Consider the following 21,163-nt stretch of genomic DNA (forward strand, 5'->3'; position numbering starts at 1 on the left):
AAGTGCCATTAGCAAACGATAGAAGAAATTTAATCTAACAGGTGTGCCTATGGATCAATAGACATAATATAAAAAGCTTCATAGACAACGTCACAGTAGAAAATCATCTTCAAATCCCAGAAAAAAAAAGTTGCGACAGGTTTGTTAACTTCAACTTCCTGTTTCATACGAAGGTTTCTGCAGGCTTGGGATTTATCAAAATATTACAAAGTCAGTCAAGACGCAATCTCATTCTCCTTTACAAGGAAAGGAAAGGTCCCCTGTGCAAGCACCAGTCGTTTCCGACTCTGAGGTGACGTTGCTTTCACAACGTTTTCACAGCAGACTTTTTATGGGGTGGTTGGCCATTGCCTTCCCCAGTCTTTTACACTCCCCACCCCACCCCAGCAAGCTGGAGACTCATTTGACCGACCTCAGAAGGATGGAAGGCTGAGTCAACCTCCAGCCGGCTACCTGAACCAGCTTCGGCTGGGATAGAACTCAGGTCGTGAGGAGAGAGTTCAGATCACAGTACTGCAGTACTGCTGCTTTACCACTCTGCACCACGGGGCTGCTTATCCTTCACAAAGGGACCTATAACATAGTGGGTTCTTAGGCATTGAAGAGGTGAGGTGGTAGCGATAACAGGCTCTTTAATGAGTACAGCATGGTGGGTGGCTGCACTAACTCAACCGGTGAACGGGGCCCGCTGGGCCAACTATAGACAACACTGGGTTCCCATGCTAGCACATTCAAACCAGCAGGGGGGTTGTGATTGGAGCCGGGCACTTGCGATTTGGATCCTCCTGCCCATTGTTCCCAAGTCCCCGAACTCAGTCCTTCAGGCTCCAATGAGCCAGGCAGGAACACCATTTGGTAACACATGGATTCACTTACATATCATCACCCATAGGTCTCCAGAAGTTCTTTCAAACCAGCACAAAAGCTTGGTTGGGTTTACAGCAAGTTTGGGCAAACAACTGTGTGTATATTTCCATCAGGCACAGACTCAGCACAAGAGGAAAACAGGGGAGCAACCCCGCCCCCTCTGCTTCCAGGTTGGAGTGCTAGAGAGGACTCAGGACTTGTAGCAGGGTGGCAGGAAGCTGAGAGTGGGCAGGAAGAATGCCACACAGAATGCCACAAAGAGAGCCAGTTTGGTGTAGTGGTTAAGCGCGCTTGACTCTTATCTGGGAGAACCGGGTTTGAATCCCTACTCCTCCAGTTGCAGCTGCTGGGATGGCCTTGGGTCAGCCATAGCTCTCGTAGGAGTTGTCCTTGAAAGGGCAGCTGCTGTAAGAGCTCTCTCAGCCCCACCTACCTCACAGGGAGTCTGTTGGAGGGGGGAGGTAAAGGAGATTGCGAGCCACACTCTCTCAGATTCAGAGTATAGAGCGGGATATAAATCCAATATCTTCTTCTTCCCCATGCATGGGTCAGCCTAGGGTTGCCACCCCCAGATGGGGCATGGAGTTCTCCCAGAATGATGATTAATTCCAGCCTACAGAGATCAGTTTCCTTCAGACGGTAGACTGTGTGGCATTGTACCCCTCCTGTATCTCTCCCCAAACCCTGTCCTCCTCAGGCTCCACCCCCTCCTCACACAAATCTCCAGGAATTTTGCAGCCCATGGTTGCCAATCATCAGGCCTTTTTTGTAGCAGGAACTCCTTTGCATATTAGGCCACACACCCCTGATGTAGCCAGTCCTCCAAGAGCTTACAGGACTCTTAGTACAGGGCCTACTGTAAACTCCAGGGGCGTTTTCGCACTGACCTTAATCAGAAGCGACGCCCCACTTCACCGCGCAGGATCGGCGTGGATTTCGCACTAATTGCCGCGGAGCACCCGGAAGAGCCGGAAAGTCCCGCGGCTTTTGCGGCACAAATGGAAACCGCCAAAAACCAGTTTCCATTATGCGCCGCAAAAGCTGTGGGACTTTCCGGCTCTTCCGGGTGCTCCGCGGCAATTAGTGCGAAATCCACGCTGATCCTGCGCGGTGAAGAGGGGCGTCGCTGCTGATTAAGGTCAGTGTGAAAACGCCCCAGGAGGATTGGCTACGTGTGGGGGAAAAAACCCTGCTGCAAAAATCCATGTGCTGCAAAAAAAAAAAAAAGCCCTGTCAACCACAATCCAAACTAGGGTTGCCAATCCCCAGGTAGGGGCAGGGGATCTCCCGGTTTGGAGGCCCTCCCCCCGCTTCAGGGTCATCAGAAAGCGGGGGAAGGGGAGGGATATGTCTGCTGGGAACTCTATTATTCCCTATGGAGATTTATTCCCATAGAAAATCATGAAGAATTGATCCATGGGTATCTGTGGCTCTGGGGGGGCTGTGTTTTGGGGCAGAGACACCAAATTTTCAGTATAGCATCTAGTGCCTCTCCCCAAAATACCCCCCAAGTTTCAAAAAGATTGGACCAGGGAGTCCAATTCTATGAGCCCCAAAAGAAGGTGCCCCTATCCTTCATTATTTCCTATGGAAGGAAGGCATTGAAAAGGTGTGCCATCCCTTTAAATGTGATGGCCAGAACTCCCTTTGGAGTTAAATTATGCTTGTCACACCCTTGATCTTGGCTCCACCCCTAATGTATCCTAGCTCCACCCCCAAAGTCTCCTGGCTCCACTCCCAAAGTCCCCAGATATTTCTTGAATTGGACTTGGCAACCCGAATCCAAACTGTTCTCTGAAGCTGCCATTTTCTCCAGGGAAACTTCTCTCTGTAGTCTGGAAATCAGTTGCAATTCTGGGAGAACTCCAGGCTCCACCTGGAGGTTGGCAGCCCGAAGTGGAAAGGAGGGCAGGCCAGCCTTGTGGCACCGCTCGGCACAAGTGTTGCCATGGTATCTGCATGCAGAAACCTCCTCAGGCCCCGGCTCTCCTTCGCCACCTGCCCTCGTACTCCAGGTTGACAGCGCACTCTGGGAAAACGGATCGCCTGTCAGGAAGAGGGGAGGATAATATCATTCAACCAGAATCAATAGCACACAGGCAATTTTTGCGTCCCCCTAATGATAATGCGATTGTGTCCAAACTACCACTTAATCCTATGTCTCATCTTGTTCTCCTCAGAGCTGCCTGGGCTGGAGAAGTCATACTTGCCCTGCTTTGGCTGAGCCCTTAAAAGAGCTGTAGCTCCAGCAGCCAAATATTAGCTATTCTTTTTTTTTTGTCTAGAGATCCTGTCAAAAATCATAATTACCCCATTCAGAATATGAATTTACTTACCTCAGTGATAAATGGGGGACGAGTCAAATGCCATTGTCCTAACAAGCTGGCACAGGAAGGAACGGCCCCAGGCTTAATCCCTGGCATCTTCATTAAGAGGAGCTGAAGTCCCTGGGAGATACCTTTATCTGTCTGAAACCCTGCAAAGACGCTGCCAGACTGGATGAAACCGAACTCACCAGAACAAGGCCTTCGTTCAGCAAAAGGCTGCCTCTGTACATACTAAATTGGCTCATTGCGTAAAGGGAGATTCCACGTGTGCAGTGATAGTGTTGTTGGTCGGGGAAGTTAATCGCAACTCAGACACACCTAAGTGGATGCCCCCAAAGCTGTGGCTTGTAAGGTGAGCCCAAAGATGCCTCGGGGAGGGGGGGGGAAGCTGTGCGATCCTTGAGCTTGTCTGGCCAGGTTAGGGTAGGGTTGCCAAGTCCCCCCCCCCCCCCACAGCCTCTATGGTACTCGTTGTACCATAGAATTCTCCCTCCCAAATTGCTAGAGCGTCCGGGAAAACCATAGAGTTTTCTCGGAAACGCCTAGAGAAGCCAGCGCACGATGTTGCCAGCGTGATGACATCACTCATGGGTGACATCATTGTGCCAATGGCATCGGGGGAGTGTGGGCTAGCGGGTTGGGAACCTCCAGGGCAGGAGAACCACTGCCCGGACCGGAAGCTTGGCAGCCCTAGGTTAGGGTTGCCAGGTTCCATTGTCACACCAGGGGGAGGGTGTGATTGAGGGAGCATTCTGGGAGTGGGTGAGGATATTGCGCAACATGGATACATTACCTGGAAGTGAAGAAGGCACAGCAGTGACATCGGGGGCAACACTTTTGTCTTGGGGCAAAACTCGATGGTAAAATTGCCCTTAAACCATAGAGTTTTGCCCAAAAATCAGAGCGTCGCCCCCTCATGTCACTGATGTGCCTATATCACTTCTAGGTGTTTAGGGGGTGGGGGTAATTTCCGCCTGATAGCCAGTTACCCTCCAGCGGGCTGGAGCCTGTGAAAGTGGGGGATGCCCCGCCCCCACCGGAGGCATGGTAACCCTAGACCACAATCGAGGGAGCTTCTCTGTACAATAATCGGTGACTTATGCAAAACTTTTTTGTTTTTAGTTTTTCTTTGTTTATTTTCCTTTTAGCTAATAATTTTATTTGTTTCCTGTCCTTATTTACACCCTGTCTTCCCCACCAGAGGCCCAAAGCGGCTTACATCTGTCTACTCACCTCCATTATTATCCTCACAAAAACTCTGTGAGGTAAGTTCGGCTGAGAGTAGGACATTGGCCTAACCCAGCAAGTGTTTGTGGCAGAGTGGGGATTCTAACCACAAGGGGTGGGGGTCTTGCCAAGTGTACTCAAGCAGAGAATTCCCTCAACCCTTTCCCTTCAGATCCTCTTGCATGCAGAGTTACATTAACCAATAAGAATTACCTTCCCTCAGGACTTCTTTTGAGCAGGAATGCACAGGAACGCAGTTCCGGCTGGCTTGGTGTCAGGGGGTGGGGCTTAATATGCAAATAGGTTCTTGCAGGGCTTTTTCCTTTTAAAAAACCCTGTGGGAAACCATAGTAACATCAAGGGTGTGGCCTAATATGCAAATGAGTTCCTGCTGGGTTTTTTCTACCCAAAAAGCCCTGCCTTCCCTAATTGGGAAGGTCCTGATCCAAGAGCCGCTAACCGCCATTTGAGGAAAGGTTGATGGATACACAGAAGAGTGTCCATTCGCTTGTGGGACTGTGGTGGTGGCCGTCTCCAAGGACATGTGTTGCTTTTCCCCAGGCCTCATTATGGGCAGGAGCTCAAAGGAGCAGAGCTCTGGAACCTGTAAATTTTATTGTAAATTTGACGAACTTTTTACTATTTTCCCCCCCACACAAAAATGGGGAAAATAACCAAAACATATAAAACAGACAGATGGACATCATCACACCACTGTGGCCACATAAGAGAAAGTAATTTTAAAAGTGTGATGGGAGTCAGGTTTTATTCTGACAATTCTAATTCAAGAAGCATTTTAAGGTAGATGCTGAGCTGATACAACTTAATCCACCTTACGGTGATGTCGGGTGTGTGGCATATACAAACAAGTTGTGCTAATGAGCACCGTCACCTCTTTTTCTTCAAAATGACCCCTGCTTCTTCCTTTGTTTTAGGAACTGTCGGAAACTTCTTATAGTTCAAAAGGTGTTTGGGGTGAACTGAAATAAGGTTTGGAAGCCTCTTGTGCTCTGTGTACTGCCAGGTCTTGTGGTTCCCTCGATCTGCTCTCTTCATCCCCAACTAAGAGCTGTTGAAGAGCACACAGCTCCTTCCACCCCTTCTCATTCTCCTTTCTTGGCTTCCTTTAGGAGTTTTCCCTCCAGCGACTGGACAGCCTTCTAGATGACCGGGTGAACATCTTAGGATTTTCCATTTTCAACCAGTCCCATGCTTTCTTCCAAGAGTTTGCACAGAGCCTCAACCAGTCATGGCAAGAGAACTGTGACCACATTCCATTTACCGGGCCTGCAGTAAGTAGAAACACTCCTCCGGTCTTTATGCTGTTCTATAGTTAAAGGGAGGAAAGTCAATGAGGGGACTAGAATGGCAATTGTTAAAGTATCTAGAATATTATAACCCTTTCTGGATAAAGTCTGCATCAGGAGTCCCCAACATGGTGCCTGTGGGTGTCAGGGTACCTGCTGACCCCTTTCCTGGTGCCTGCCAAGTGTTTTTACCAGGGCTTTTTTTTTTTTAGCAGGAACTCCTTTGCATATTAGGCTACACCCCCTTGATGTAACCAATCCTCCACGTGCTTACAGTAGGCCCTGTAAGAAAAGCCCTGTAAGCTCTTGGAGGACTGGCTACATCAGGGTTGTGTGGCCTAATATGCAAATGAGTTCCTGCTACAAAAAAGTCCTGTTTTTTCCCAAAGTGGGCTGGGTCAGGTGGGACTTTTGCCCAGGAGGGCTTCTGATTGGCCAGTGGAGATCTGATTGGCTGTGCAGATTTTTTTGAAACTGTTGCTTTGGCCACAGCTGCCCCCACAGCACAAGGATCTTCACGTGTGGCTGAAGGGAAGCTGCAGCACTCATTTAGTGGTTGACTCTGCTTCATGTGGCAGTCATTTGTGGCAGCCATTTTTACAGCTGTGCCCATCACTCCAATACCAGAATTCCAAAGGTTCTGAAAGGTTGGGGATCCCTGGTCTACCAGATTTCTATACTGCATTCCTGAATGATATATTTGACATGAGCATGTATTGCAGTAACTGTTAGTTGAACTGAGTAGTGTGTTGTTGTTGTTTTTAAAACTTTGCCTGTAGATCTGGAGAACTTATCCCCTAAGCCATTAACAGCTTCCTAACTGAAGTTGCAAAAGCCAGTGCTTTGAAAAGAGAATCACAGAGCAGGTCACGAAACCTCTGCAAGTGGGTCCCAGGCCAGCCCTCTGTAATGGCGGCCCCCCATCCTTCCCATTGCTCTTTTCTATATCTTGGAAACCAAGATCTGACCCTGGAAACAGTAAGCTTTTTCCCACACAGCTTACCGCAGAGCGAAGTCCCTCCTCACCACGCAGCGTCTGCTCGGATTTCCCACCAACTGCCCCGCGGAAGCAGGAAGTGCCGGGCCTTTTGCGTCGCAAATGTAAATCGCTAAAACCCAGTTTACGTTAGCAACGCAAAAGCCGCGGATCTTCCTGCTTCTGCGGAGCAGTTGGTGGGAAATCCGAGCAGACGCTGCGCGGTGAGGAGGGACTTCGCTCCGCGGTAAGCTGTGTGGGAAAAAGCTCACTCTCTTCCATGTCAGACGTTAGTTGGTATTTTTTACTTCACTTCATACATGTGTTGATCAAGTAAAACTTGTCCTGGATGTGGTCACTAGAGTGGGTGAGAACCTTAGAAGGGATTAGACGGAGACATGGAGAAGGAGAAGGTGGTCAAACTCCAGAGTATGACCTCTGGGGCTTTATTTGTAGTAGGAACTCCTTTGTATATTAGGCCACACCCCTCTAATGTAGCCAATCCTCCAAGAGCTTACAGGGGTCCTAGTACAAAGTCTACCGTAAGGTCCAGGAGAATTGGCTACATCAGGAGGGTGTGGCTTAGTATGCAAAGGAGTTCCTGCTACAAAAAAAGCCCTGATGATCTCCAAATGGAAAGGTTGTGTCTGTGAGAATGCCACTTGCTTGGGGTTCTTTGTGGGGTCATCCACACTCTTTGCGTGATGTTTGTTGATTTCTACAGAAACACTGTAAAAAATGGATGCTGAACCAGATGGGTGCTAAAGTCATCATTTGCCTAGGGCTCCCCCCCCCCCCGCCAAAAAAGTGGGCCAGTCCTATATAGGTTACTATAAATTTGACTTGTGGGTCAACCTACTGAAAAGTTTGGGGGCCGCTGATCTAGATCGAACCTTGGGTTCCCTTCATTGCTTGTTTATTGAATTAGTTCAGTTTCGATTGTAAGAAGGGACATTCTGCAGTCTGAAGTATTTCTACTCCTGCCTCTTAAATAGCTTGTTAATGGCACTTGAGGAAAGCCTTCTCTGTTCCTTCATGAGCACATCTGTGTACTGCGGAGGGTAAGGAGCGCTTCTTCCCTAGAACACGGTGTTCTGGGGTGCAGGGCTGTACAACTTGACCGCAAACGATGTTCCTTGGCTTGCGCTCGCTCCCCGACAGAACTCTAAATGTTAATGCATAAATAAGCAACAGGTACAAGCCCTGCTCTGTCACTCCGGCTCACATAAAAGGTCAGGGTGGCCAGAAGCGGACAAATTAGGATCGTTGCTTGTGTCACGATTCCTCTGTCCTTAAAATACCAAGGATGCTTGACATCTTGCTGATGCCACAGCTTATGCCAAGCTGCTGCCGCCGGCTTACGCTGTGTGCTCCGGCTGAGCTGCCACCCTCTCTCTGTCACCATCCGTCTGCTCTTTCCATCCAGGGCGATCCTGCAGGTCATTTGCTGCTGCCCAGTCTTGCTGTATCCCTCATGCAACCTCTCCTCTGCCAAGAGCCTTGGTTGACAGCTGCTTTATAAATCCAGCTCGCTAATAAGTCCAAGGAAACAGGAACAAAGGTCTGATTGCTCCCCTCTAGCTTTTCTGGCATCGTATTCTCCTCTTCTGAGGATCTTTCCTGTGCAAGACCCCATTGGGATTAATGCAGAGTCCTTTATGAGCATCTTTTTGGAGAGATTCAGAAGGAACGCAGCTTCTTACATGCCAGCAGCACATGTCGGTAGCAGCATCCTGATGCCATTTTTTAAGAAGCTGAGCAACTTTGGAAGGAAATAATTCAGAAGTTGGGGTGAAGGTGCTTAACTTATTCCTTGCCGGCTCTTTCCCCTCCAGAAGTCAGTCCTCAAGCCATTCTCTCCACATAGGGTTCCCAATTAGTAACTGCCTTCAGACGTACAACTGGAACACCACATGAGGAGAAAACATCTGGGACGGGTGATTCTCAGAAGAAAAATGTCTTGTAGGGAAAAAAATTTGCTCCCTTTCCCACTGCTCCTCTGCTTTAAATTCCTTCCTCCAGCACTTTGGAAAATGATACAGGGGCATTTGTACACATGCTAGCTTGTGTACAAACAACAAATACTGAGTTTTTGAAAAATCCCATGGATGCACACTTCCATGTTTACATAAGAGAAGCCATGTTGAATCAGGCCAACAGCCCATCCAGTCCAACACTCTGTGTCACACAGTGGCCAAAAAAACCAGGTGCCATTAGGCAGTCCTTCAATAGGGCCAGGACACTAGAAGCCCTCCCTCTGTTGTTCTCAATCTGGATGAGAAGCCATGTTGGATCAGGCCAATGGCCCATCCAGTCCAACACTCTGTGTCACACGGTAGCCAAAAAACCCAAGTGCCATCAGGAAGTCCATCAGTGGGGCCAGGACACTAGCCCTCCCACTGTGTCCCATCCAAGCACCAAGAATACAGAGCATCACTTGCCCCAGACAGAGAGGTCCAACAATACGTTGTGGCTAATAGCCACTGATGGACCTCTGCTGCATATGCTTATCCATTCCCCTCTTGAAGCCATCTATGCTTGTAGCCGCTGCCATCTCCTGTGGCAGTCAATTCCACAGGTTAATCACCCTTTGGGTGAAGAAGTTTCCAAGACATGAGGATCATGGAACAAGTATTACAACACAGAAAAAGAAACCCTTCGAGATTAGCCTTATGTGTGCAAAGAACTCTTATCTTTTTTGTCTTTCGGTACACAAAGGGCTAGTTTTGATGTTGCAACACGTGGTGTACTTACCCCAGGGTTCCCAAACCTAGAAATTGTGTAACTTGCACAATCACTGGATTTTTTAAAAAAGAAAGATTCCTTGTGTTAGTAGTTTCCCCCAAATGCCACAAAAACGAGGAGAAACCGTCTTGTCTTTACCCTGTGAAATTCTAAGAGGACGATCAGAGGGAAACCCCAGGAGTAGAGTCAGGGAATCCCATTTGAGGAGAGGGTGGGAGGATCTCGTCCTCCCTAGCTGAAATTTTCAAGCATAGACATGAAATAGGAAGGTGGAGGGGGGGTCGCCCATCACCGCAAAATGCTGCTGCGTTCCTTGGCATTGGCACAGCAGGTGTTACAGTGCCACTCTGTGATCTGTTTTCCACCACAGCCTGTGGAGCAGGCATCACGTATCTCAAAGCCTCCAAGTGATTGTAGCAGCAGCTGTCAGAGCTGATAGCTACTAGTACCTACAGGGGAGCCTTCCTCCAGCCTTCTCAAGGCTGCCACTGGCTTGCTTGCGGCCAAAACAGACAGGATTCTTGAAGTTCCGTGTACAGAACTCCAAAGCTCGCCTCTTCTTTAGGCAGCAGGCACCTGGAACCCTGGTTGAGATCATGACTGCCCTGTGGAGGAAGGAGCTTAACCTCTTCCTCACCACCACCATTTCCCCAACCCTAAAATATGGTGGAGAAGGGATAGCCTGTTAAAGTCTAGTTAATGTCAATGCTGCTGAAAGAGACATTTAGTCTACTTTCACCTTAAGGGGAGTGGTGGTGCATGCTCTCTAGCATTCAGGGCTTGTTGAATGTTTTTCTCTTGCAGTTCAGCCTGCCTCTTGTTGTTTTTTCTCTTTCTGCTTTGTCTCGGTGTGTCCTTGTGCTTGCACTCCAAAGGCCTCTCTGTTGTATTAATAGCCTATAGTCAACTATGGTCTTTTTGCAAATCCTATTGCAGTAAAGTTCATTGAAAGGGGAGGGACAATGGCTCAGTGGTAGAGCATCTGCTTGGGAAGCAGAAGGTCCCAGCTTCAATCCCTGGCATCTCCAAAAAAAAAAAGGGTCCAGGCAAATAGGTGTGAAAACCTCAGCTTGAGACCCTGGAGAGCCGCTGCCAGTCTGAGTAGACAATACTGACTTTGATGGACCGAGGGTCTGATTCAGTATAAGGCAGCTTCATATGTCCATAAAGCTTTAGAGAAACTCTAAAGCATAAGAATGAATTATTTCTCAAAAGTGCATGATTGGATTATTTCTCAAATACCTCCGGGACCGCCTCTCCTGGTATATCCCGCGAAGAGCCTTATGCTCAAGGGATAGCGACCTACTGGTGATCCCAGCCTGGGTGCCCTTAAGCAGAACCAGAGTCTTCTCGGTCCCGGCTCCGACCTGGTGGAACACTTTGCCGAATGAGATCCAGGTTCTATAACAGGAATTGGTGCAGTCCCTCAGGGCCTGCAAGACAGAGCTGTTTTGCTAGAGATATGGCTGAGGCAGCGAAGGTCTCCATCCAAAACTGGCCTCTCTCCTTCCTCCCCCTGCCTGCTGTTTCTGTGTCTGTTATTCCTCCAGTTGATTAACAGTAATGTATTTGACTGTTTTTGGGGGGTGGGGGACTGTTTTTTGGGGGTGGGCTCCCTCCAGGTGTCCTGCCCCCCCAGGGAAAGTGTATGCGCAATACATCGCCTCTCCTTTCCCGGTGTAGTGAACGCTGCGTGGTCACTGTCTGGCTATGCCTGGCAGATGGTCACTGCAATGGCCTCTCCTACATTACTGCATCCGTGGCAACACCTTCTCGCTGGTCCCCCCTGTTTTTCACAGAGTTTGCCACGTCATGGTGCGACCGAATGTCCAGCAGTATAACCGGATGGGCAGGCTGGGCTCACCAACCTCGCCAGCCAAGAGAAGGAAACTCTAACATCAAACCCGGGCTGACAGAGCTCGTTAACGTAACACCTACCATCTGGAGGACTTGCTGCCGGCGTCCCGGCTTACTGGGCCATGGCAGATCACCCCAAGGTGAAAGGGTGGAACCAGTACTGCGCACATTGCACTTCACCTAAAAATTCCTCTGCGCAGGCCTGAAGGGCATATCCACATCCACAACCCATATGGCGAACTTTCCACTGGCCATCGAAAAAGAGGGGCACCAAAGAAGAGGTACAAGGACTCCCTGAAGAAATCCCTTGGTACCTGTTGCATCAACCATCACCAGTGGTCTGACCTAGCCTCAGATCGCAAAGCATGGAGGCACACCATCCACCAGGCTGTCTCTTCCTTTGAGAACGCACACATAGCTGGTCTTGAGGACAGAAGGAGATTGAGGAAGAATCACACTGCTACAGCACCAACCCCAAATCAGACTTTTCCCTGCAGCCACCATGGCCGGACCTGCCTGTCCCGCATTGGTCTTGTCAGCCACCAGTGAGCCTGCAGCAGACGTGGACTACTGCACCTTTCTTGAATCTTCGTTCGCGAAGTCAAGCCGAGAGATTTGACTGTTTCCCGTGGACAGGGTACTAGTCTGTGCTCTTCACATGCCATCTGATTAGTTAGTTACATGCCATCTGAGCCTTCTTGTACAGGGGAGGGAGGGCTAAAAAGCCAATAAATAAATGGACAGACTTCTGCCGACAGGTTATGGGCCCAGATTTGGGTTGCCATGTCTCCTGTGGCTGCTGGCGGGAGATGGAAAAGGGTAGAATTGCCTGATCCAGCTTGGAAAAAAACCCTGTAGATTTGGAAATGGAGCCGGGGGAAGACAGGGACCTCAGAGAGGTAGAATGCCATAGAGTCTACAATCCAAAGCATCCATTTTCACCAGGGGAAGTGATCTATGTAGTCTGCAGATGAGCAGACTGGGACCCATCTGGTTGCTGGCATCCGTTGCCCAGACCCCAACTCAGACTCCTGGATCAATTGCAAGAAAGCTGTAACTATGAGCCAGTTATGATCTTTCTTCAAATCCTGTTGCGGTAAAGGTCATTTAAAGCAAGCTACAATGTGTGGAATTGGACTGTTTCTCAAATTCCGCCAACAAAATAGACCCATGGGGTTCCTGTCTGCCTTGTTGAGGCAAACATACAGACACAATATTTAGGTGGGATTTAGATGGCATTCCCAGGGTTGCACTTACCCATTGGCGAATAGCAAGGAGGAATAAGAAAGACACAATGAAAAAAAGGTCCCTGCGTCATCTTGTTCCTTGCTGTCATTACAAGCCAAGCGCTGCAAAATGTGAGTGTCTGGCAGCACTTGATGTGGCTAGAAGGGAGGCTCTCTCTCAATCAGTGCTTGTTGCTACCCGTTTTGGAAACTGCTATTACAGTCACCTGAAGGCCTCTGGGTATGTGGTGGCCAGGGTGGAATTTTAGCATAAGCTCCTTTGCATATTAGGCCACATACCCCTGATGTAGTCAATCCTCCAAGAGCATACAAAAAAGAGCCTTGTAAGCTCTTGGAGGATTGACTACATCAAAAGGGTGTGGCCTAATATGCAAAGGAGCTCCTGCTAGAATTCCACCCCTGGCAGTGGCTGGTTCATAGGCTGTTGTGTGAAACTGGACATAATACCTTGTGCAACATCCAGTGCGTCTAGTTTTACATTGTGAAGACCATTTAATACCCATGACAGAAGGGCTGTCGATTAAAGTCACACAGGGACATTGTTCCCTGCGTTTATCGTGTTAGACTCTTGTTTTCAATGAGGTTTAACAAGGCATATCTTGAGGAAGGATCTGTCTGTCTGGAGACCTGAGGATTTGCCTGTCTCCTTCAAGGGAACTGAACCTTCTCAGAGAGCTCTGAGCATTGAGAGCCAGTTTGGTGTAGTGCTTATGTGTGCGGACTCTTATCTGGGAGAACCGGGTTTGATTTCCCCACTCCTCCACTTGCACCTGCTGGAATGGCCTTGGGTCAGCCATAGCTCTGGCAGAGCTGTCCTTGTGAGAGCCAGTTTGGTGTAGTGGTTAAGTGCGTGGACTCTTATTTGGAAGAACCAGTTTGATTCCCCACTCCTCCACTTGCACCTGCTGGAACGGCCTTGGGTCAGCCATAGCTCTGGCAGAGGTTGTCCTTGAAAGGGCTGCTGCAGTGAGAGCCCTCTCAGCCCCTCCCACCTCACAGGGTGTCTGTTGTGGGGGAGGAAGGGAAAGGAGATTGTGAGCTGCTCTGAGATTCGGAGTGCAGGGTGGGATATAAATCCAATATCATCTTCAACTTCTTGATGCCCGGCAGCTGGGTTTGCCAGGAAGGCCACATAAGCCAAGGAAATCCCTGGGCTTTCTTGCTCTGAAGCGACAGCGCATGTTTGTGAAGAGAAGGAGGGGAGCTATTTGCTCCCAACACCGTTCTCATTAATCACATTGCAAAGAAAGGAAATCAGAGAAAATCATTAAAATTGCAGATGGCTAGATTAGGTAATTAGAGTGTAGGCTAAAGCAGATGTTTGTAATTAACTGTTTATTTCATTGACAGAAACCCTGATTGTAACACGAGATTGAGACGCATATAATTCTGTGTGTCAGGTTTACGGGCAAAGATTCACGGGACGGTGTTCCAGAGGTGATTAAAAACATGCTTGTAAAAAAACCCAAAACAATCCTGCCCTTGAGAGCTCTCCAGAAGTTCGGACCTGAACTTGTGCTATAGTCCAAAGTGAATTATCATTTGGGTGTAAATTTTATATGTCACCTTACTTTATGTTTACCATTTGCCAAGGCATTCTTTGTAGAAAAAGCCCAGCAGGGATTCATTTGCGTATTAGGCCACACCCCCTGACACCAAGCCAGCTGGAACTGGGTTCCTGTGCATTCCTGCTCAAACACACACAAACACACACACACACACACACACCGTTATCTGCCCTTCCAGGGACATGCCCGCAGTTCTTTGCAAGCACCTATTGCATTGGGGATGCCTTCCATCCTTCCGAGGTCGGTCAAAGGAGTCCCCAGCTTGCTGAGGGGGGAAGCGTAGATGACTGGGGAAGGCAAGGGCAAACCACCCCTAAAAAAAAGTCTGCCGTGAAAACGTTGTGAAAGCAACATCACCCCAGAGTCGGAAACGACTGGTGCTTGCGCAGGGGACTACCTTTATCTTTTTATCACATTGGGGGGGGGGGGTGTCTCTATTAATGCTAGGACAAGTAGAATAAGCCATGAGTGGCAGCAGGACATGTGAACTGCTGAGTGTCGCAATCTGAAATTTGAGTCAATGATCATGCAAATTTGACCTCCTAGTTGTAGATTCGATGCATTGATTCTTCTAGGACAGGGGTGGCCAAACTGTGACTTGAGAGCCACATGGGGCTCTTTCACCCTTGTTGTGTGGCTCTTGAAGCCCCCACCACCCCCTTGGCTGGCTTGGAGAGGGCATTTGTCTCTTTAAATCACTTCTCCAAGCCAAGCCAGCTGGCAGCTTTGAAAATGCATTTAAAGTTAATGTTGCTTTCTTTCCATCTCTCCTTCCCTCCCCATCTATTTTCCTTCCTCCCTCCCTCCCTTCCTTCCTCCCTCCCTTCTTCCCTCCCTCCCTCCCTCCCTCCCTCCCTTCCTTCCTTCCTCCCTCCCTTCCTTCCTTCCTTCCTTCCTTCCTTCCTTCCTTCCTTCCTTCCTTCCTTCCTTCCTTCCTTCCTTCCTTCCTTCCTTCCTTCCTTCCCTCCCTCCCTCCCTCCCTCCCTCCCTTCCTTCCTTCCTTCCTTCCTTCCTTCCTCCCTTCCTTCCTTCCTTCCTTCCTTGTCTTGAGGCTCTCAAACATCTGATGTTCATGTCTCGCACTCTCAAACATCTGACATTTATTCTGTGTGGCTCTTACGTTAAGCAAGTTTGGCCACCCCTGCTCTAGAACACCCAAGATCTAGTTCAGGGGATTACCCAGTGCGGTGCCTGCCAAGGGTTTTTTGGAAGTGAGCAAGGCCGGCTGGGACTTTTGATGAGCAAGGCTTCTTTCTGATTGACTACTGGAGATTTGGTTGGCTGTGCAGATATTGAAAAAATATTGTGTTGGCAGCTGCCGCCACAGCACGAGGATCTGAACTATGTGACTGAAGGCAAGCGGTGGCATTTTGCGTTTGTTTCGCCTCTTGCGGCAGCCATTTTGTGGATCTTCCCACCATGCTATGACAGAATTCCAAAAGTACCTACAAGGTTTTTTTTTATAAAAGTTGGGGACCCCCTATCTAGTGGATAGAGAGAGCCAGTTTGGTGTAGTGGTTAAGTGTGCGGACTCTTATCTGGGAGAACCGGGTTTGATTCCCCACTCCTCCACTTGCAGCTGCTGGAATGGCCTTGGGTCAGCCATAGCTCTGGCAGAGGTTGTCCTTGAAACAGCAGCTACTGTGAGAGCTCTCTGAGTCCCACCCACCTCACAGGGTGTCTGTTGTGGGGGAAGAGGATAAAGGAGATTGTAAGAGCCCCTTGGCGCTGAGTGGTAAAGCTGCAGTACTGCAATCCTAAGCTCTACTCACGACCTGAGTTCGATCCCGGCAGAAACTGGGTTCAGGTAGCCAACTCAAAGTTGACTCAGCCTTCCATCCTTCCAAGGTCAGTAAAATGAGTACCCAGCTTTCTGGGGGAGAAGTGTAGATGACTGGGGAAGACAATGCCAAACCACCCTGTAAAAAAGTCTGCCGTGAAAACGTTGTGAAAGCAACGTCACCCCAGAGTCGGAAACGACTGGTGCTTGCACAGGGGACTACTTTTACCTTTTTTAAGCTGCTCTGAGACTCTGATTCAGAAAGAAGGATGTGATAAAAATCTACGGTCTTCTTTTTCTTCTTCTTCTTCACATTCTGCAAAGCAGGCCCTGAACGGTCAGTGGTGCCAAGGGGTTCTGGGGCCTTGAGTTCTGTTGCTTCCAGAATGATAAGCGGTTTTCCACCACTGATTTCCAGGCAAGGAATAGCTTCATGACTCAGTTCCTTCAGCTTAGATTTCTCCCAGAGTTACTGGTCAAAGGACAAAAAAAACCCAACGCACCCACCAAACCATCAGGGCAAGCCGTACCTTCAGCTCTTTTGGAAGATACCTGTTCAGTTCGTTTGCCAATATCTTGGATTCAGCTTAGAAGTACCAGACCGAGAGGATGGGGGACTGCGAGCAAGAGACACCTCACCCCACCCCAAAGCCCCCAAATGCATCACACTCTCAGCTAGGGCTTTGTTTGTAGCAGGAACTCCTTTGCATATTAGGCCACGCCCCCTGATGTAGCCAACCCTCCTGGAGCTTACAGTAAGCCCTGTAAGAAGAGCCCTGTAAGGAATTCTAGCAGAAGCTCCTTTGCATATTAGGCCATACACCCCTGATGTAGCCAATCCTCCTGGAGCTTACAGTAAGCCCTGTAAGAAGAGCCCTGTAAGGAATTCTAGCAGAAGCTCCTTTGCATATTAGGCCACACCCCCTGATATAGCCAATCCTCCTGGAGCTTACAGTAAGCCCTGTATTAAGAGCCCTGTAAGCTCTTGGGGGATTGGCTACATCGGGGGTGTGGCCCAATATGCAAAGGAGCTCCTGCTGCAAAAAAAGCCCTGCTTTTCAGCTATCACAACATTGTTTACAACCACCGAGGAACAAAATATGAAAGTCGACAGCAGTGAAAGAACGTATGCTAATGGGCAAATTAGGCAATATTTACAGAAGGGCGATTGATGTCAAGAAAACTCTAAAGCGGGGGAGGAGATTTGATTTCAGGTTGGGAGGAAGGAAAGGGGGGAGCGTATCGCACAGTGGTTGGCGGACAGGGGAGCCCCACGGATCTTCTCAGCAGCCTTCGCGTGGACATATGGACTGCGTTTGGTGCCCTCCATGTGAGCCGGAGCCCAAATTGCTTTTATTGCGTTAAATAAGGCTAAGAGATCAATAGTGGCAGAGGGAGACGGCAATTAAGAACCCTAGAAGTAGGAAATATTCTTTTCAGCAGAGATTTGAAATGAGCTGGGGAGCTGATGAGCCAGAACGGAACATCGGAGGTTCTTCCAGATTGGAGGGGGGCTTGTTGAGAAGAAGGCACCAAACTTTCCCCAGGTTGGATTTGGGCAGGACGGCCGATGGCGACGGAGAACTGAAACCAGGGGGGAAATTTGTAATGTTAGAACTGGGAGGAAGAGGGTGCTCAGTGAGTACTCAGGAAGGCTGTGTCAGGATTCCAACAAGAGCCGGCATAATGTGCAGATTGACTGTCAGCCTAGAACTGAAGAAAGGTTGTAGGAGCTGGGTATGTTTAGCCTGGAGAGGCGGCGGCTGAGAGATTTAGATTTATTGGATTTATATCTCGTCCTCACTGCTGGAGCAGGCTCAGGGTGGCTCACAACATGTAAAACAGAACAGTTGACATTACCAGGGCTTTTTTGGTATAAAAAGCCCAGCAGGAACTCATTTGCATTATTAGGCCACACCACCTGACATCACCATTGTTTAGCGCAGGGCTTTGTTGGAGAAAAAGGGCCAGCAGGAACTCATTTGCATATTAGGCCACATCCCCTGGTGCCAAGCCAGCTGGGATTGCGTTCCTGCTCAAAAAAAGCCCTGGACATTACATTATCAAAACGATTAAAACAGTTAAAAACATCCTGGTGCTAATATCAGTTGACACTATTACGTTTCAGATGGCGTTCAGGATATAAGATATCATTCCCTACTTCCACATCAGTCATTCCGGATTAAAGGCCAGCCGGAATAGTGTCGTTTTACAGGCCTTGCAGAGCTAGGCAAGGTTCCTCAAGGCCCTAACTTCTTCCGGCAACTGATTCCACCAGAAGGGGGCAGTGATCGAGAAGGCCCTGTCTCGAGTTGACTTTAATCTTGCTTCCCTCAGCGCAGGGATCACTAATAGATGTTGTGTCCCATATCTAAGTACCCTCTGGGGAACGTGTGGGGAGAGACAGTCCCTAAGCTAAGCAGGTCTTCGGCCATATAGGCCTTTAGAGGTGATAGGATCACCATCTTCAAGCACTTGAAGGGATGTCATCTAGAGGAGGGTGTGGAATTGTTTTCTGCTGCCCCAGAATGTAGGACCAGAACCAGTGGAAAACCAGGTTTGATTCCCCACTCCTTCACATGCACCTGCTGTGTGACCTTGGGTCAATCACCGTTCTTGAAAGAGCTGCTCTCTCAAGAGCAGTTTGAGAGCCCTACCTACCTACCTCACAGGGTGTCTGTTGTGGGAAGGGGAAGAGAAAGGAGATTATAAACCACTCTGGGCGTTTTCGCACTGACCTTCAAGTGGCGCGACCACCCTCTTCACACCGGAGGATCTGTGCGGATTTCGCACAAGAAGTGCCGGAGCACCCAAAAGAGCCGGCGACTTCCGTCGCAAAAGCCGCTCAAACGTTTTCCTGCTTCTTGGCGGTTTCCGTTTGAGCGGGTTTCGCGACGGACGTCGCCGGCTCTTTTGGGTGCTCCGGCGCTTCTTGTGCGAAATCTGCGCAGATCCTCCGGTGTGAAGAGGGTGGTCGCGCCACTTGAAGGTCAGTGCAAAAACGCCCTCTGAGACTCAGATTGAAGGGTGGAATATAAATCCAATCTCCTCCTCTTCCTCCTCCTCTGTCACATTCTCAGGGCGCAGGAAGGCGGAAGTCCAAAGTCAGTCCAAGGTCAAAGTCCAGGAAGTCAAGCAGGAGCCAAGTCACCAAAGCAAAATCGCAAACCGGAATCAGAAGTCAGTGTCCAAAAGCCAAAAGGTCAGGGTGCCAAGGAATTCAATCAGGTCAGGATCAGGGATCAGGAAGGAGCGTGGATGCAAGCCAGAGAATAGACTTGTTGCTTCCACAAGGTTACCAGGTCCTGAGTGGGAGTTATGTGGGAGCCTCAATCAGCCTGCTCCCTAGCCTCCCTAGCCTGCCACCTAGTGGGAAGGGCGGGATATAAATCCTGGATAAATAAATAAATAAATAAAATAGGTGGCAGCAACTCTACTAGAACTCAGGGCTGTGAGATCTGAAGCATCGGCATGCCTCATGTCTTTGCTCTGAAAGTTCTTTCCGGAGCCTGCTTCGAACTCTTGAGATGGGGCGGGGAGAGCTTGGAGGATATTGATCGTCAACAGCTGACACTGGTGCCTGGAATGTGGGGAGAGCAATTGATGGGCCAGCTGCTGGTTGTTCGACTGAGGAGCTGGCTGGCAACTCTCACAGGTCTGTTAACCCTTCCAGCTCCCCCTCGTCAGGGCTTATGATATCCTCCTCCTCTTCTTCTTGTTCTTCTTCTTCTGGAAAATCTCCAGGTGTCATCTGGAGTGTGGGAATCCTATTTGAAGACTGTGTTCTGAACAGTGCCCCAGTTTTGTTTTGTTTGCTAAAACTCATTTCCCCCTCTTTAAATCAGATGTGTGTGACCTTTATAGCACTTCTTCAAACATCATCCTTAATTGTTTTGTCTAATCAAATCCAACAACAGAAAAAAGAGACAGAGAGTGGCATTTGTAAACATAAAAGCCTCTGCAGGAATTCTGGGACCTGTGTGGAGGTTGCCGTCAAATATCCCCATCAATAGTGTCATATGCTTCATTAAGATCTACAAGCATCATTTGTGGTAGCTAATAAGAGATCGTTAACTGCACAGGGGAGAGTGGAAGAAATGAAAAACAGACTGGAGACAATTAACGAGGACATGCCAATCTTCTGACGTGCGGCAACAAATTTGGGCTCCTTGGGATACGTTGACTTGATGCAGCAGGTTTAGCTCTCGCCTTCTGCAACAGACCAGCACCAAATCTGGACTCCCATATTTGAGTTCCCATTCTGCAAGTTTCATGCCCTTGAGCTCCTTTGGGGAAAAGCTGGTACACCTGTGTGGATAGGGTTGCCAGGTGGGGTATGGGGGTGGGTAGGGTAGCCAGATCTAGGCTGGGAAACTCCTGGAGGTTTGGGATAGAACCTAAGGAGGACAGAGACCTCAGCAGGTTACAAGGCCACAGAGCCCACCTTCCAAACCATGCAGCTAGAAACGAGAAATCCTCAAAACCGGGGAAGAGTCCTGGAGCATCCCTGGGACAGGGAGATAGCACCTTGACATAGCTGCATCCCTGAGTCTCCCACCCTTCAGACATATTTCCCACCAGGGCATTATTTGTAGCAGGAACTCATTTGCATATTAGGCCGCACCCCCTCTGATGTAACCAATCCTCTGGGAGTTTACAGGGCTCTTTGTACAGGGTCTATGGCAAGCTCCAGGAGGATTGGCTACATCAGGGAGGGTGCGGCCTAATATGCAAAGGAGCTCCTGCTACAAAAAAAGCCCTGTTTTCCACACCGCACGTTCCCCCTGTCCCTACAAGCTGTCGTATGCAGAGAGCCTCTGAGTATGTGCAAAGAATTTTCCTCTCTCCTCTGAGAATGCACTGCTGGGGACACTGGAGAGCCATCATTTGCCTAGTGGGAATTCTTCTATTACACAGAATTGCATTGATTTGTTTAGGTATTTATACTCCACATTCCTCCCCAACAAGGATTTGAGCCCGTTTACATTGCAATACTCCCCTGGTCTATTTTATCCTCACAACTCTTATCTATGTGGGATAGAGAAAGTAGAGAAAGAAGTCCTTTTCTCCCTTTCTCACGATACAAGAACTCGTTGACATTCAGTGAAATTGCTGAGCAGTCGGGTTAGAACGGATAAAAGCTTCTTCAGCCAAAGGGTCATTAACGCATGGAATTCACTGTCACAGGAGGTGGTGGCGGCTACAGGCATAGCCAGCTTCAAGAGGGGATTGGATAAGCATATGGAGCAGAGGTCCATCAGT

General features: G+C 49.0%; 1 protein-coding gene across 1 annotated transcript in view; it reads left to right on the forward strand.

Annotated features, from left to right (window-relative positions):
• Positions 1–21,163, forward strand: part of GRIK4 (glutamate ionotropic receptor kainate type subunit 4) — a 901,771-nt gene that overhangs the window by 712,847 nt on the left and 167,761 nt on the right. Inside the window, 1 exon segment of the mRNA XM_060251811.1 lies at positions 5,552–5,713. Within this exon segment, the coding sequence (XP_060107794.1) occupies positions 5,552–5,713 (162 nt within the window).

The sequence above is a fragment of the Heteronotia binoei genome, chromosome 12 (genome assembly GCF_032191835.1).
Source record: "Heteronotia binoei isolate CCM8104 ecotype False Entrance Well chromosome 12, APGP_CSIRO_Hbin_v1, whole genome shotgun sequence".
Taxonomy (NCBI): Eukaryota; Metazoa; Chordata; class Lepidosauria; order Squamata; family Gekkonidae; genus Heteronotia; species Heteronotia binoei.